Consider the following 17583-nt stretch of genomic DNA (forward strand, 5'->3'; position numbering starts at 1 on the left):
TCTCTCTCTCTCTCTCTCTCTCTCTCTCTCTCTCTCTCTCTCTCTCTCTCTCTCTCTCTCTCTCTCTCTCTCTCTCTCCTCTTCTCTTTCCTTCTCTTCTCTTTCCTTTTCTTCTCTTTCATTCCCTTTTCTTTCCTTCTCTTCCCCTTATTCTCCAAAAAAAGTAAAACCAAAAAATATCAACTTACATCGTCCCACCCAAAGCAATCATTTGCGCATGTCGACTCTTCAGACCTCTCTGCGTCGATTCAAATCGGTCATCGTTGATTTCGGTTACAAGAACTTCTCCATTGACGACAGCGGAGCTGCGACGTCGCTGCTTCGTTCCATCATGACTCTTTGTCGGACCGAGATCGGGTGAAGGTGTACTGTATGCTTCAGGGCCTTTTTCGACGTCGGATGCTGGTGCCATGGTTGTGTTGTGCTGTGCTGTGCTGTGCTTCGGAAAACCAAAGAAAGCTGAAGCAGTTCACACACACGCAACAATCACGATAGTGAGAGAGGGAGGGGGAGAGGGAGAGAGAGAGGCAAAGAGGAGAGAAAAAGAAGACCACCGCCTACAATTCCACGCCAAAGGAATCTCCGAGCCGGACAGTATATACCCATCCATCCATCCACATATAGATAAATATTCACCCTCACCCTCAACAGCAACAAACAAGGAATGATGGCGCGCAACTGAGACCGACTGCCGCACCGCAAAGCCAAGAGCCTTAGAAGCCGACACCCTTCCACGCGCTCGCCCATGCTGCATTTTCCGACTCTTGAGCTCAGCTTTCCATGTATATTGCTGCTGCTGGTTGGAGAGTTCCCCTCTAGCCTTATCGTAGCCAAGAGCCTAAAGAGTCGTTAGTTGCGGCTGTAGCTGACGTGACCCCCCCAACGGTGATGACAACCGAAGGGGCCTGCCTGGTCCTCGCAAGGCTGTATGGATTGTTCTAGCGTAATGTGATGCGATACGATACGGGTGTAGTGTATTGATTGCATTGCATTGCATTGCGCTGCACCCCCCCCGCCGCTTCCCCCAGCGAGCGAGCGAGCAAGTTGATGTCCCGATGCGGAGCGATTTATTCTATTGTTTGTTATGGCAAAAAGGATGTGTTGGTTTGTCGAGAATCTCCTCTCCCTTCTTGTAACAAGTCAAGTGAAGTGAAGTAAAGTGAAGTGAAGTGAAGTGCAGTGGATAGACGGAGAAACCGTTTATCGGAGATGGCGACTCCAGTCTTGGCGTGGAACTCCCCCCACTTATGAGTCGTTGAAAGTTGAAACACCTCAGGAATGCTTCAAAAGAGAAGCGTAGAACTGCCTAGTTGGGATCAACATTCCCCGAGAATAAGTCCTGACTCTTGGAGATATCTGCCCATCATATCTGCCCATCCGAGCGAGCGCCACGCGATAAGAAAAAAATGTCCCGAAGATGTTCCAGGTACATACCTACCAGGCTCCGTGCATGTGGAGGGTGGGTGGATCACTGGACTGTGCTGAGCTGCTGTAATTGTGTTAGAACCATACACTATACTAGCCCAATTGAGATGGAGATGAAGCCGTACTAACCGAAAAGTAGGTTTAATTAATGTCAGAGGTCTAACCTCTCTACGAAAGAAAAGAGGGGGGTAGGTATCCCTAACTCTATATACAAATGCTAAGGAATTAGTAGCCCCTATTATCTATATAACTTATATTATATAATACTAGGGCACCTATATCCTTCTGTCCAAATATACCTCCCTTAGCTTAATTATATAAGATAAGCTGAAAAGCTAGATATAGTAACTGTCTATACTAATCTAATAATCGACTATACCTACTTACCTAAGCCCTAGGCTCGTCCGGAATAACTGGAATAACCCCTTTAGAAGGTTCTTTATAAAGCTATTAGCTCGCTGTTTTGCCGTTCCAATCTATTTAACGGTTAACCTTCCTACTATAGTTTCCTATCTTACCTAGTATTAATAGATATCAATATACCTTAAAGCCGTATTAAGTAAACTATACTTATAATTAGCAATGTCTACTATACGTTAGTTGTTATAGAAAACCTTAGTTCTACCTATAGTTCTATCCTTAATAGGTTCCTTAGATAGCTTATTTCTAGGTAGAGGTAGAAATACCTTGTCAAATTTAGAGAAAAGTCGAGTCTACTAGTACCTATTACTAGCAATTGATAAGAGTGCTAACAACTCTACCTCTACGGTCGATTTAGTAACTGTCTTCTACTTAGTTGCTTGCTAATTAATAGCACTATTATATATTATTATTAGAAAACCCTAAGAACTCTTCCTATCTAGGTTGTTACTAAATAAGGTATCTATATAAAGCTCTATCTTAGGCTTTTCTCTATAGAAGTACAACTTTATATCTCTAGTACTATATAAGTAGGCAATTAGGTAGTTAGCAGCTTCTATATAAGCTTAACTCGGATTCTTTAGGAATTAAGAAAGGGTAGTATATACCTTTGCTATATCTAGCCTTGCTAAAACAGCTATATAACTAATTAAACCTACCTTTATCTAATATCCTTTAATAAAGTTAGGTCTAGTAGTATTAGTAGTAGGTTCTAGGTTTCTAGTAGGAAGTAGTATATCTAGAAATCGAGCCCTCTTATAAATACTAAATTTAATACTAATTTTCGTTAAGTAGGCAGTCTAGCTCAGAGTTAGGATACTAGGTAATTCCTCTACTTCTATACCTAGGAAGAAGGTAGGGTCCTTCTAAGTAACCTTAAAGTTAGAAAGTAGGTACTAGTTAAATAGGATAGCTTAATCCTCCCTATCCCTTTTATAAATTAACCTGATATTATCTATATAGAATATTATAAGTAGGCGGAGATCTATATTTACTATTAGGCAGTCAATTCTAGGAACTAACTTAAACCTATAGTCTTCTATTCTTATAACAAACAGGTTATACTACAAGCGAGGTAATTTAGCTAATCTATAGAGAGCCTTCTTAAGGATAAAGCAGGTATCTAGACTAAATCTATATTCCTCTATTCTCTCTAGGATAGAACAATAGATAGTATAAGGGATAGTAGTATTTAGGAAGGTATTTACTATATCCTATTGCCTTATCTTTAAATTCCTTATAAAGGCTAGAGTAGTAATAGCCCTAAATACCTTATAACTAAGTATAGTAGTATAGGTTTTATAGGTTAATAGCAATTAAAGATCCCTACGGATACAAAGCCTAGCCTTATACCTAAGAATCTTACTACTAGTTAGGTCTGTCTTATAGGCAAATACCTATACTAAAGGTACCTTATAGCCCTTATAACCAAAGAATACCCTAAATGTCCTCTTACCTATAAGCTTTCTAGCTTTATCAAATACTGCTTGCCTAAATTGTTAATAATAGATATATCTTTCTATCTCTTTCTAGTTAGTAGGGGGTAACAGTACACTTATTACTTAGTAAGGATCCTTAAGAGTAGGTAGATTGTAAGCCTAGAGGGAAGTAGCAGCTATATAACTCAACTTATCTAGGTAATCTTCTAACCGTCTAGTTCTATAGTCGATCTATCGTCTATAGTTATCTATACTGTACTAATAGGTACTCTCTTCTACCTCCCTATCTAAGGCAGGGTGCTAGTTTTAATAAGAGGCCGAAAAAGCGGAGGGTAATAAAGAAGCGGGTATACCTAGTAAGGCCCCCGGGGCCTAACTATTATCTCTAGTAGGTGTTTCTAGCGGCGTTAGGTATAATGACTCCTGTTCCTATTATAGCCCTTTACCTCTCTACTATTTACTACCTCTCTAAGGTTAGATAGCAAAAGTTGGAATATTAGTAGCTAGAAAGGGGTTATCTATACCCTTAGTTGTTGATTCCTTAGGTAATAAGATTGAATTAATTACAGTCTAGTAAATAGTAGTAGGAACTAATTCTCTAAGTGTCTAACTATTGATATCTAGTAGATTATACCTCTTATTATCCTTAAAGGCTATATCTCTTGTCCTAATTACCTTATTTAGGGATAGAATCCAGATCTAGAAAATATTAGTAGAGGCATACCTAATTAGGTAACTAATATAAGCTCTCTCTTCTATCTTGTCTCTCTTAGTAATGTCTCTACGGAGAGCGAAGGCCTTGTATCTAATAGGGTAGAGATAGCTAAGGAAGGGCTTCTTAGTTGTTACCTTCTTATATAGAGTTATCTAATTGAGTTTAGTAGTAGGGGTTCTATTAAGTAGGTAGACAGCTAAATCTATAAGCTATAGCTAAAGGTTCTTAGGCAAATAGCTATTAATCCTAAAAGTCCTAGATTTAGTAACAATCTCTCTTCTAGTAACCTTACTTGCTCTATTCTGAATAGGGGTATTAGTAGTAGTAGGCAAAGGGGTAATACCTAACCTAGAGATAACTTTTCTAGTATCCTTCCTAATAGTTGCCTCTATATTAGAGCGGACTAGGATAGTTTAAGCACTAAATAACACTTCTATTCTTTTGAAGTGTCCTCTAAACTTAGTAACAGCTTATAGCTTAGTTACTATAGGCTTACTAATATAATAGCCCTCCTAGTTATAGTACTAGTAGCTATAATACTTGAAGACTAATCTATTTAGTCTAGGGAGAGAAGGGGTTATATCAATAAGATCCTATAAATAGACAGCTATCTTAGTAGTCTCTGCCTTAGGCAGCACTTCCCTATACTTATCTTTCCTCCTTAAAATTACTACTTTTGCCTTAGCTAGTATATAGGTGTTATAATTAATACTGTTTAGAGTCTCTTTCTCTAACTTAATTACCTAGTAACCCTTAGATACAGGTTCTAAGTGCTTAATAGCCCTTATAGATAGATAGCCTAGTAACTAATACTACTAATTAGCCGTTGCTGTTAATAGTAGGAGTAGTTAGTAACTAGATTGTGCAGTAGCCGCAAATCTAGTAGGTAAACCGTAACGTTAAGGTAGGTAAGGTTGACTTCCCCGTATTCTTAGAGTATAGGGTATATATAGACTTTACCTCCTTAATTCTAGTACTGATTCTAGGTAAACTAGTAGTTCTAGTAACACTTCTTAGTATAGGCAACCGTTTAATAATCTAGTAACTATATCTGTTACTATATTTAGGGGTAAGGTATACCTAGAGCCTAGGTTCCTTATATAATCGGCTAGTAATCAACTTGTCTAGCTAGTTTCTAGTATTATAGTAAATACCCTTTTTGTTAAGGATCTATAGTAAGACTAAACTTGTAAAGAATCCCGGAATAAGCCTTACCTTAAGAAGAGTAAGCTTCCTAGTAACTCTATTACCTATGTCTAGGTTGATAGTAGTATTAACAATTGCCTTAGGTTTATACCTCTTGTCTCTAGAAATTACTGTATTAGAGGAGGTTGATACCTTAGACCTAATAATCCTTGCCCTTATAGATTCGTTAATAATATAAACATTAGCACCGCTATCTAGAATTACTACGTAGTAGAGCCGGGTATAACTAATTGATCTAATAGATGCCTCCGGGGTCGATTCTAGGATAGAACTTGATTCTAGGGTAGTAGTAGTAGTAGTGTCCTCGACCTCTACGGCTATACTAGACTTGTTCTTAGTGTCTTTGTCCTTCGACCCTTAAGCAGCGTTGTATACTTAAATTGCTTTATCTACTCTCTCTTTTAGGCTCTTGTCCTCCTTAAACCTCCTCTTAATCTTCTTCTTAGTATCCTCTCTTAGCTTCTATACCTTAGGCCTCGGATACTCGGTATTAAGGTAGTAATACTCTTTCTATTATTAAGCGGCTAGGCGTGTTTCTTTTACGTAGGGCGTCGGGGCAGAGCCGAGAGCCGGACGGCCTAGGAGGGCCGTACTACTCCCGGCGGGTAGCTATATAGGGTAGTTTTCTTCTTTTTAGGACGGAGGAGAGGACGGATATAATTAGGACGTAGATGTACGGATACCTACTCTACTATAATTGATGTCGTTACCCTACAGTGCGCTTTGTCTTCTAATATTACTATTCCCGCTACCTATAGGTATCTCCGTATCCTTCCGGACCTCTACCTATCTTACCCCTTTCACCGCGGAGCTACGCCGCGACCTACCGTAAGCCGGGCCTATCCGATCGTCTACTCGAGGATAGTAGTAGGAGAGAGGGCTTTACGGTAATAAATAGAGCCGAAGGTAGGGCTATTATATACAAAATGCAAGAGTAGGAATAGTTATAGGTTAGAGGAGGAGGGCAAAAAGGGATAGGTATAGAGGATAGGATAGGAGATAGGGAACGCGTTTAACTCTAAAAAGGAGACTATTATAACGTAGTGCGAGAAGGTATAGTATTAAACGACAAAGTTCGAGATTAATTAGGCGCAGTTCCTAGGGCGTAGTTCCTATACTAGGTAATACGGTATAAGGTTAAGGTACGATACGATATAGTAGGGCGTAGTTCCTAATTCGGTATAAGGAAGGGTATAGTTCCTAATCAGGTATAGGGCAAGCTACGATATAATACGGTTACGAACATAAGGTAGGGAAAAGTAATTGACGCGACGTTAGAGGAAAGGGGTCTTTAGCCTTAGAGATAATAGACGTTACGGGGAGGCCGACGGCAAGGTATAGGCCGTAAGAACGAGCGGCCGACTAATATCGTAGAACGGAAGAGGGGATTCGGGATTTAAGTTATACTAACTGTAATATAGGTACCGAAAGGGGTTAGGATTTAGTTAGGCCTCCGGGGCCTAACCGAAAGGGGTAGGATTAAAGTACTACTATATATAGTCGAGGAGATTAAGACAGAAAACAAGACTAAAGACGAATACGTATACGTATATACTAAAGAACGAGAACGTACCGAACCTATATACGTACGTACTAACGAACGAGAACGATATTAGCTACCGAACACTCCGACCCCGTTGCTAATAGCCCCTGCTACGCCGACTCGATCGAGAACGCCTCTATAGACTCGGACAAGCACGATCGATAGCTTAATATCTCGATCCGAAACTGCCCTATTAATATAGTATCTAGATCCGGACTAGCTACGGCTAGACCTTCGGCGTCTATACCTACGTTAACTCCGTCGAGCAGCTCTGCTTATCCTACTACGCCGAAACCGATAAGCGTAGAAGAATAGTACCGGGCTATAGAGCTCCTTATAACGAACCAAAACGTTATATCCTCGATAACCTCCGGCGTTGCTAGTATAATAGAGAAAATTACCGAAAGGAGCGAAAGGTCTACGAAGGAGCTGCCTATATCTAGTACCGACGGTAACCCTACGTTTAACGGAAACAATATTACGGACGCTCTCCGTCGTTACGAGATAATAAGGGACAAGTACTGTATAAGCAAGGACGAAAAGGAGGTTATTAACGATTTTCTTCTTAAATACGATATAGTTACCTACTCTAAGATCGAAGGCCTCGATCTACCCGGTAACAACTAGGTAGAATTTAAGGAGAAGGTAACTATCAATTATATCGAGAAGGACTACTATAGTAACGTTACCTCCCGGGAGTACCTTAACCAACTATATAATACTCCGCGCGACGAGACTAGTAACAACCTGTATTTCCTAAAGTAATTTACTACCGCTATTAGACGCTACTCTACGGCGGAGCTCTCTAACTTTGACCGTACTAAGCTCTTTCTGAAGGGCCTGCCTAATAAAGTAGAGATAGTTCTTCGGGGAGAGTTCGGTCTATACCCTAAGTTACTAAAGACGTATAATAACTTTAAGAAGGTTTTCGCTACTAGGAAGAGGCTTCTTAAAGGGATAGACGGTTAGCGGTATACAAAGGATCCGACTACTGTAGCTAGACTCGGCAAGTTATAGGAGAACTTAGCCGGCGCTAGTTCGACTTCCTTTAAGGGTATACTATCGATTACGGCTCCGGCCTCGAAGAACGACAAGTTTAACTCTAAAGTTAACGCCCTTGCCGAGCAGTTTGATACCCTCCGACTCGACCTCTACTAAGCCTTCTAAGGGAGAGGAAGTAGCAACGCGCGCCTAGTAAACCCGCCTAGTATAGTTTAGGCTTATTATAGTACAGTTGCCTTAGGCTCCGATTTAGTCGGGCCCCCGGGGTCTAACCAAAATCTCGGGTATAGATCTACTACCTACTACTCTACGACGTCTATACCTACTAACTCGGCTAGAGCCCTATCTAGTACCTACGGTATGTAGTATCTACCTATGCCCGGGCCGTCGAATCCTAATAGCCTATATTTATCCGTAGAACCGGCGAGCATCCGTATCGATATAATACAGGTTACTAGTCTACTAAAGGATTGTTATTTCTAATATAGTAACGTCTCTTACTTCGCCTATAAATGCCTAATTATAAGTGACCTTACCTAGTAGGGGTTTATATACCGGAATAAGAGGAATTATAGCTTCTTTAGCCGAGCCGGTTAATCTCTATCCCCGCAAGGGATTAAGTATAGATAGGACTCGTAGTACCTACGCCTGTCCTAGATCCTGCCTTAGTTAGAACGGGAGATAAACTATAGTAACCCGATTGAGTTCCCGGCCTATCTTCGTATAGCTATTAATACCGCTAAAAAGAGATTCTGTCCTCGGGACTAACTTAGCGTTCCCCCGGTAGTTACCCTACCTACCGTCGCTATATAGGCTCTCCTTGCTCCGTAGGCTATCTAGGCCTATACCTTCTTAGGCTATACTACGTAGGACCGGTACGCTACTAAGTATAAGGATAAACGAGCGCGGGTAGAAGAGATTGTAGATAAAGAGGATAAGACTATCCTCGTTTAGGCTACAACGCGACTAGCTAAGGAGCTATCGCGAGAGGACTCTTAGCAGAAGGAGGCAAGGAGGCTTGTGCCTACTATCCTAGGGAAGAGCTACTTAGTAAAGGTAGTTAAGGCTAAGGCTAAGGGGCAATAGGGTGCCGTAGCTACCGCTACGACGAAACAGTTAGAGAGGGCGATATAGAGGTCGATTCTTCCTACGGTTAGTAGTAGGTCTCGGGATCTAGATACGGATAACGACTACGATAGCGGGCATAAGGTAGAAATAGTCGACCGGGAGGATAAGGAAGCTATACTTAGACGGAGCTAGGATTACGCTACCGAGCTAGCCCCGGTAAACCCGCCGACGAAGACAAAGAAAAAGCCTACGATACGTCGCCTTAGCGCCTAGATAAACTGATTTAGGACAACGAGCCTAGGGAGGGTATTATCCTATCCTTTTTGTCCTTTAAAGATTTCGTCTTTAGTCTGCTTACGAATACTATACTACCGGTAATAACGGTTAGAGAGGCACTTCGGATAGGTAACCTATTTACTAAGGGTTTGTTCGCGAGATTTGCTAACGACCCTACTACTTAGGAGGCTATTAAGCGTATTATAAGTCGAGGGACCGAGACGAGCCCTCCTATCTAAGTTGTTGTTGCCGAGACGTCGATTGTTCGTATAGGGGAGGAGGATATCCGTCGCCCGGCTCGGGTTCCTAACTAGATATTCGTTCAGATATTCCGAGCTACTAGGTAGTATAGCGACTATAAGGCTATAGTTTCCTGCCCGCGCTCCCGTCGATCGAAGTACCTCTATAAAAGGGTTCCTAACCGGATGTTCGTTTAGATAATCCGAGCTACTAGGCAGTATAGCGACTATAAGGCTATAGTTTCCTACCCGCGCCTCTGTCGACCGGAGTAGCTCTACGAAAGGGCTAAAGATATTGACCTGTCGGCGGTAACGTAGGACTATACTATAGTGCCTAGTATCTAGGTCCTAGTAATGTTCGGGAGTAATATAGGCAAGGTCTATAAGGGACTAGTTAATAAGGGTACTAAGTTAGTTATCCTTCGGCAGAGTATCGTTCAGAAGTACGGTTTACTAATAACGTACTAGCTAGATAAGATTAATATGTCTACGGCGAACGGGTTGACTAGGATTGTCGGCGTCTGTTAGAGACTGCCTATCTCGGTATATAGCGTTACCGTTGCGGTAACGGCGTTTGTTACGAATGTAGCATATACTATACCTCTTATTCTAGGCCGCCCGTAGACGAGGAAGACGAGGTTAGTTACGAAAAACTATAACGATAGGTCCTAGGAAGGTACGATCTCTAACCTAGTAGGTTATTCGGTAACGTTTACTAGTACCGTCGGCAATATAGGCTACTAACGGTTTGTTACCTTTAGCGGGCGGGGAAAATTAGTAGCGGCGTTAAAGCTATAATAGCGTCCGCGTCGGGTTTGTCTTTAGTACTTACTAACATTTAGTCGGGCCTCTAGGGCCTAACCGGTACAGTACGGCCCGGGTCTTCCGTAATTCAGGTTTAGGCTAATATTGCCCCTCGTAGTAAACGGGGAGGTTAAAAGGTAGGAATATATACTATATATATCGTCGACAGGGTATAAAAGGATAAGATGTATAGGCTGAAGTATCTGTTAGAAAAGTACTACTCGAATCGCTTAGGAGAAGGATAGGAATGCGTCTTCTCCCTCTGTTTATAAGTGTATTCTTAGAGTACCCGGAGTCTCGGGCCTCTCGGGTCTGATTTGGAATATCTCGATTTAAGATCTCTTATTCTAACTCTTCCTAAACTATCTTGAGTTAGCCCTAGTAGTAAAGGTTTGGTATAAACCTTCTTAAGTCGCGGTAACCCGTTCTAGCCTGTCTTAGGTATTTCCGGGCTATTCCGGGTCTGTCCTAAGATATCTGTATCGCTATCTAGTCTAGATCCTAACATTGCCTCCCCCTTTTTTGCGGTTATCCTCGACCGTATAGGCCCCTGTTTTTATCTCTTTGTTCCTAGAACAATAAGGCATTAAGTAAATAAACCTATAGAAAGTAATAGATCGCATTCGTCCGCCCTAGAATCTAATAGAGCCTATTCTGGCGAATGCCTTTCTTTAGCGTAGAAAAGGGTGTCTTTTTCCTAATAGTTTCCTCGTCTGTCTACTAACCTCGCCGCCTTTTTCCAAAATTTGTAAGTAAATCAATTTTCTCTACCCTCTGTTCTAGTAGTTCCTCCTAGAGTAACCGGGGCTCTCCGGCCTATTCTAGAGCATTCTTAGCTAACTCGGGCATTAGTCTACTATTCTAACTCGTTCCGTTATAGCTACCGCCTCTTTGCCTAATAGTAACCCTTATATAAACTGTATTAGCGTCCTCGCCGCGGCCCCGGATATAGAGGTTATAGATACCCTACGAAACCTCTGTCTGTTCCCGCGTCCCTTTATAGGGACCGGTTAGACCTAACTCGATAATGTTCTCTATACTCTTTAAGACCCTAGTCCCGTATCCTACTAGAAATACGCTACTCGGTCCGGCTATTGTTTCTAGGTATCGTTCCGGCCTATTCTAGGGCGTCCTAGCCTAGACCGGTCCTAACTGTGTTATAGGTTCCTACAATATTCCGAGATAGTATCGAATTTATTAATAGCCTCCGTCGCTTGAATAATTAGGCCGATACCTCCTCCGCCGATCGCTAGGCTAACGCGGTTAATACTAGAACGGTTATAGACGCCTTTTACAAGACGTTAAAAGGATAGGTACCCTATAACTACCCTATTCCGGGCTATTCTAGGGTATTGCTAACTAAGTCTAGCAAATTTCCCGCATTTTAGGGAGTTAATTACCTATACGTCCATCTCGGCGGTCCCTAGATAGATAAGTCTAGCCCCTAGGTAGATCCCGCCGTTGCCCGCTATAGAGCGGACCTAGAGAGGGAGGCCCTTAGTACTAAGGATACTCTAAAGAAGAAGAAGGTTACGTCTGTATTCGTACAGCCGGATTAGGTACCCCCTCGGTCCCGTCTAGAGCGGGCTAATACTACTATCCGCAACTTATATAAGTATATTAACTGTATAAATCGAGCTTTAATATATTTCCTCCCTTCTAGCCTATTCTAGGCTATTCTAACTCGTTATAGCGCAAGCATCGTACTAAGACCCCTCTCCGCTAGGATCTCCGCAAATTGCGCCTACTAAAGGTTACGTAGGCGATAAAGCGTACCGGCTTGAAGGCCGACGACTCCGAAGGCGACGATTCGGCCGAAGGTAATAATAACGATAAAGATAACGACGATTCTTCGTAGGTAGATAGATATAATTAGGGTATTCTAGGCCGTTATAGGCTATTTCGGGGGTGTTTTAGGTATTTATAGATAATACCCCCTCTGTTTGTATAGTTCTTCGCAACAATGCTTCTTCCTCTATAATCAACCTTTAAGGTGTTTCCTTATATATACTATATAACTATTCCTATATATTTCTGCCCTAAGGCGCTCTAGTTCTACGGGATTTCCGCTTTGATGTCTTAACGTATAACCTTTCGGGCGTATTCTGCCCCTTCGCCTCCCGGTTTATATAGGTTTAGTATACCTTTATTGCTATAGGGCTAATATTGCTTGCTAGTTCCTAGGAGTTATCCTCTTCTCTATACCCCTTCTATAAAACTAGGTACGCCTATCGTCCCTATCTGTCTACCTTCTGCCCCTTAATCCTATCTACCTCGTAGACTTCGGGGTCGTCTACCTTAAACGATTTCGGGTTATTCTAGTCCCTCTTAGTATATTCTGCCTCGATGTAGTCCTCTAGTATACTAACGTAGAAGGTCGGGTAGACTTTTATATCCTCGGGTAGCTTTAAGGTATATACTGCGTCGTTAACTACATAGGTAACTTCGAATAGTCCGATAAACTTGTAATCTAGCTTCTTAGAGTCCCTTGCCGTAGCTAAGTTCTTTATAGACAGGTATACCTTATCCCTAATTATATACTTCTTTGCCTTGCGCCCCTCGTTGTAGTATTTAGCTTAACTCCGTTTAGCTTTTACGAGTCTTTCCCGGAGGGTTTTCTAAAGGCTAATTATTTTGTCGGCCAAGTCCTCCGCCCTCGGAGTATTCCCCCTATTCTAGACTATATCGGGCTATCTTGCTCGGACTAGGTCTCTAACGTTACAGATTTAGAACGGGGTTACGCCGGTAGAGGCGTATTAGCTATCGTTATAGGCGAACTCCGCAATATTAAGTAGCCTTGCCTAATTGTCTTGTTCGTAGTTGTAGTAGGCGCGGAGGTACTACTCTATAGTCTAGTTCTATCGTTCTGTCTGCCTATCTGTCTACGGGTAGAACGCGGTGCTTAAGCCCCTTCGTATACCTAGGTAGTAGTAGAATATACTCTAGAATTTTGAGGTAAACAGCGTTCCCCGGTCCGTTACTATCGATACCGGGATGCCGTATAGACGGAAGACATCTCGTAGGAAGAGGTCTACTAGGTCTTCGGCCGTTATATCCTTCCGATATAGGGTATAATAGGCTATCTTAGAGTATCTGTCTATTACTATATAGATATAGTCGTAGGTATAGCCTATAAAGGTAGATAGGGGAAGGTCTGTAACAAAGTCTATAGTTAAGTCCTCCTATAGGGCACTCGAGGCGTCTTCGGCGGCTAATAGGCCGTATAGTTTGTACCTCCTCGGTTTTACCCTAGTATACGTCGTACAGCTTAAAGTGTAGTCTTTCGCGTAGCTCCGGACTTTAGGCTACTAGAATCTCCTTAGTACGAGTTCGATCGTCTATTAGAAGCCGAAGTAACCCGCTATTAGGTTATCGTAGCACTCCCTAAGTATCTCGAGCCTTAATAGTCCTTCTAGGACAAAGATACGGCCGTCCTAACTCTATAGGCCGTCCTTGTACGCCTATCTCTAGGTCTATATAGGTAGAGTTTCTAGACCTTTAGCTTTCGCGACCTTCCCTACCGTCTTATCTATAGGAGTGTCTTCTTAGATCTTTTCGACTAGGCTCTGATTTATCTCTGCCTATAGGTCGTATCTATAGCCCGAGGCGTTGCTAGCTACTACCCTAACCGCTATTATAGCCCGGACCGGACCCTCTTAGCCGGTAGTAGGCCCTTCCGGGTCGATTTGCCGCTATAGTATCTTTAATACGACGGAGGAGTCTTCCTAGTTCAACTATCGCCTAGAGTAGTCGGGGTCTATATAGTCTAGACGTCTGCTTATACTATCCGCTACCCCGTTAAGGCTCCCGGCCCTATAGACTACCCTAAAGTCTATAGTAGCGAGCTATTCCGCCTATCTTACCTACCTCCGGGAGAGGGTCTTAGTCGTTATAAACTATTATAGGTTGTAGTAGTCGGTTATTAACTTAACCTAGTACTACGCCCCCTCTAGATAGTGTCTCTATACCTTAAAGCATTCTACGATAGTAAGGAGTTCCCCGTTATAGGTATCGTAGTTCTTTTCTACTACGACTATCTTGCGAGAGAAGAAGGCTACCGGGAACTATTGTATCTTGCCCTAGAACTCGTATTGCTGTATTATAACGCCTGAAATTACGTACCCAGATACGTCCGTTTCTACCCGGGGTCCCGGATAGCCTGTAATAGGTCGAAATACTTTAGAATTAGTACTAAGCAGAATACCTGTTTTAGTTTAAGGAATAATTGCTTAGCCTCCGAGGGCAGATTAATCTTTATAGACTCTTTATTCCGTTGTTTCTGCCCTCCCTTTGCTATATCGCCTTTTCTCTCCGTCAATCGATTTAGGGGAGCTGCGATTCGGGGGAAGTGCTATATAAACCGTCGATAATAATTAGCGAACCTAATAAAGATCCGAATATCCCTTACAGACTCTGGTTCTAGCTAATCCCGGACCGTAGCGACCCGTTCTAGCTCTATCTCGACCCCTCTTAGGCTAACTAGGTACCCTAAGAACCTAACTTAGTCCCTATAGAAGTTACACTTAGTTATTTTAGCGTAGAGTTTAGCTTTCTATAGCCGCTCGAGGACCGTTACTATATCTCTAATATAGTCCTCCTTATTTTAGGAGTAAATAAGGATGTTATCGAAGTAGACTATATAGATAATGTCGATTAGGTCCTTTAGTATATCGTTTATATACCCTTAGAACGTACCTAGGGCATTAGTAAGCCCGAAAGGTATAACGGTATACTCGAAGTAGCTATATCTAGTCCGGAATATAGTCTTCTACTTATCGCCCTCCTTAATTCTAAGTCGGTAGTACGCGTCTCTTATATTAAGCTTAGTAAAGGGTATCTGTTCTTAACCGTTACAGCGTTCAGTCTACGGTAATCGACGTAGAGCCTAAGTCCTCCGTCCTTCTTCTTTATAAAGAGGATACCCGCGCTAGTAGGGGATCGAGAAGGCCTGATCTAGCCCCTGTCTAAGTATTCTTTAAGGTAGTTCCTAAGAACCTCTAATTCTGTCTTAGAGAGGTTGTATAGAGGCCTCTATAGGGGTATCTTACCTTCTTCTAGCTCGATCCCGAGCTTAAATAGCCTATAATCGGCTAGAATAGAGGCATCTTTACTAGAGAATATAGAGGCGTACTATCGGTATACCTCGGGGAGCCCCTCTAGGTCTTTTTTCGTTCCGTTAATAAGTAATAGGGATATTGTATAAAGGACCGTACTAGGGTCTGCGAGCTCTACGCGTATTCGTTCTAGGCCGATTATCGCTACTTTGGACTATTTGCGTCTATTCTTCTTCTTCTAGGACAGTGCCTTAGTTAAGAAGTTTACCGAGGGGTTCTATTGTTCTAGCTATAGTATACTAAGGATTATCTCGAATCTATAGATCCTTCTAACGGCGATATAGGCAGTTCCGCCCCGTTTCGCTCCGTTACTAGCCGAAACTTTAAAGGGGACCTTTATATATCCCGAGACTACGAGGGCTTAGCTATTTAAGGTCTTATACCTTACCGAAGCCCCTCGTTCTAGAGTGTAGCCTATTTCTTTAGCTACTACTCCGTCTAGAAAGTTTATCTAGGTACTATAGTCTACTAGAGCGTAGATGTTCCGCTGCTCTATCGGGCCCTCTAAGGTTACTTTAACCCTAATCAAATCGTATAGCTCTAGCTTTGTCGCCTACCGGCCGTATAGCTCTACTAGCCTTCGTTGCTCCTCTATATATATTACTTGTCCCGCTACCCGGAGTACTAGAGGGCGGGGCTAGCTTTTAGGGACCCCTTGTTCTCCTAAATTGCCTTATTAGGGCATTCCGGGCGTTTATAGCCCGTCTCGCTATATCCGTAGTACCTAGGTAGGGGTCTAGTATCCCCCGGTCGGCTTAGTCGCCCTATTAACGGAGGTTAGCTCGTTTTGGAGTAGCTTTGGGATCTCTTTACGTAGCTAGCGGTTTCGTTAGTAGTATCGGACCGTCCGCGTTTGTTGTTACGTTTGTCCTTTTAGCGATAGTCTCTTTCGGCCTAGATAGCCCTCTAGTAGATATTTGCTGCTTCCTTAAGAGCTGTAACGGTCGCGAAAGTAGTAAGGTTAATATTAATCTAATACTTAATCCTTCCGTCTAGAGTACTCTTAAATTCTATAATCTTAGTTTATTTATCTTCAGTTCCTAGCTTGTCCTAGTGTTCTTTTAGGTCGGTTAAGAGCTCTATTAGGGTTCGAAGGTTCTATTTAATAGATTTGATCGCGTCGTAGGCGATTTATCGTCTTTCCTAGGGCGTACCTATTGTATTAAGTATATATTCCTTAAAGTCGGACTAGGAAGGGGCGTTATAGGCCGGTTAGGATCGGAGTAAGTCTATAAACTAGTTCTATTAGGACCTCTGTTCGGTCGCTATCTATTCTTCTCCGAGTTTAATCTTAGTCTAGGCGTCTATATAGTAAGCTAGGGCCCTTCGGAAGATTCGTTCGTAGTCGTCTCGCTATTCGATCTAGTCGCGTCTGTTCTTTCCTTCGAATATATAAGGGTTCCGTAGCTTAGGAATAAATTAGGCCAACGATAGGCTAGGATAGCCTAGGATAGGGTCGAGTCTATCGGTTAGGAGTACTCCGGTTAGAGTTTGGATTATCGCGTCGGATTGTTTAAGTTGCTAGAGCAACTTAGCGCGTTCCTCCCTAGCTTAGTTTACTCGAAGGAGTTGTTAGGCCTTTGCGGACTCTGCTTCTTCGGCTTCTAGCTAAAGTACGACGTCTACTTCCGTTAGGGTACTAGTTACTACCAAATCCTAGGTACTCGATCCTAAGCGTATAGTGTTCTTTGGACCTATATTTAGAGATACTTCGTTATACAATAAAGAAGCGATTCGTATATAAAAGGATAAGATGTATAGGCTAAAGTATCTATTAGAAAAGTACTACTCGAATCGCTTAGGAGAAGGATAGGAATACGTCTTCTCCTTCTGTTTATAAGTATATTCTTAGAGTACCCGGAGTCTCGGGCCTCTCGGGTCTAATTTGGAATATCTCGATTTAAGATCTCTTATTCTAACTCTTCCTAAACTATCTTAAGTTAGCCCTAGCGGTAAAGGTTTAGTATAAACCTTCTTAAGTCGCGGTAACCCGTTCTGGCCCGTCTTAGGTATTTCCGGGCCATTCCGGGTCTGTCCTAAGATATCTGTATCGCTGTCTAGTCTAGATCCTAATATAGGGATCCGGACGAGGATAATCAGGCGTTCCGGTCGATACTATATTACTCCTATATTAACTAGGCCTACTCCCGCTACGCCCGTACTACGTACTATATTCTAGTATATACTATATACAAACGGAAAGTATAGAAGATCCGGCCTGTCGACGTCGCTATAGATATCTCGAAGAGTACGTCCTCTAATATCGGTACCGTTACTAAATAGAAGGAACTATTTCTTCGATAGGAGGCGGTAATACCGCTAGGGACGGGAC

General features: G+C 42.3%; 1 protein-coding gene across 1 annotated transcript in view; it reads right to left on the reverse strand.

The window, feature by feature from the left end:
- SEPMUDRAFT_148690 (histidine permease) overlaps positions 1-549 on the reverse strand; it is a 4600-nt gene extending 4051 nt beyond the window's left edge. Inside the window, exon 1 of the mRNA XM_016905084.1 lies at positions 189-549. Coding sequence (XP_016761481.1) covers positions 189-412 — 224 coding nt within the window. The 5' untranslated portion in view covers positions 413-549. The remainder of the gene's footprint in view (positions 1-188) is intronic.
- Positions 550-17583: the final 17034 nt, after the last annotated feature.

This window comes from Sphaerulina musiva, assembly GCF_000320565.1.
Source record: "Sphaerulina musiva SO2202 unplaced genomic scaffold SEPMUscaffold_4, whole genome shotgun sequence".
Taxonomy (NCBI): Eukaryota; Fungi; Ascomycota; class Dothideomycetes; order Mycosphaerellales; family Mycosphaerellaceae; genus Sphaerulina; species Sphaerulina musiva.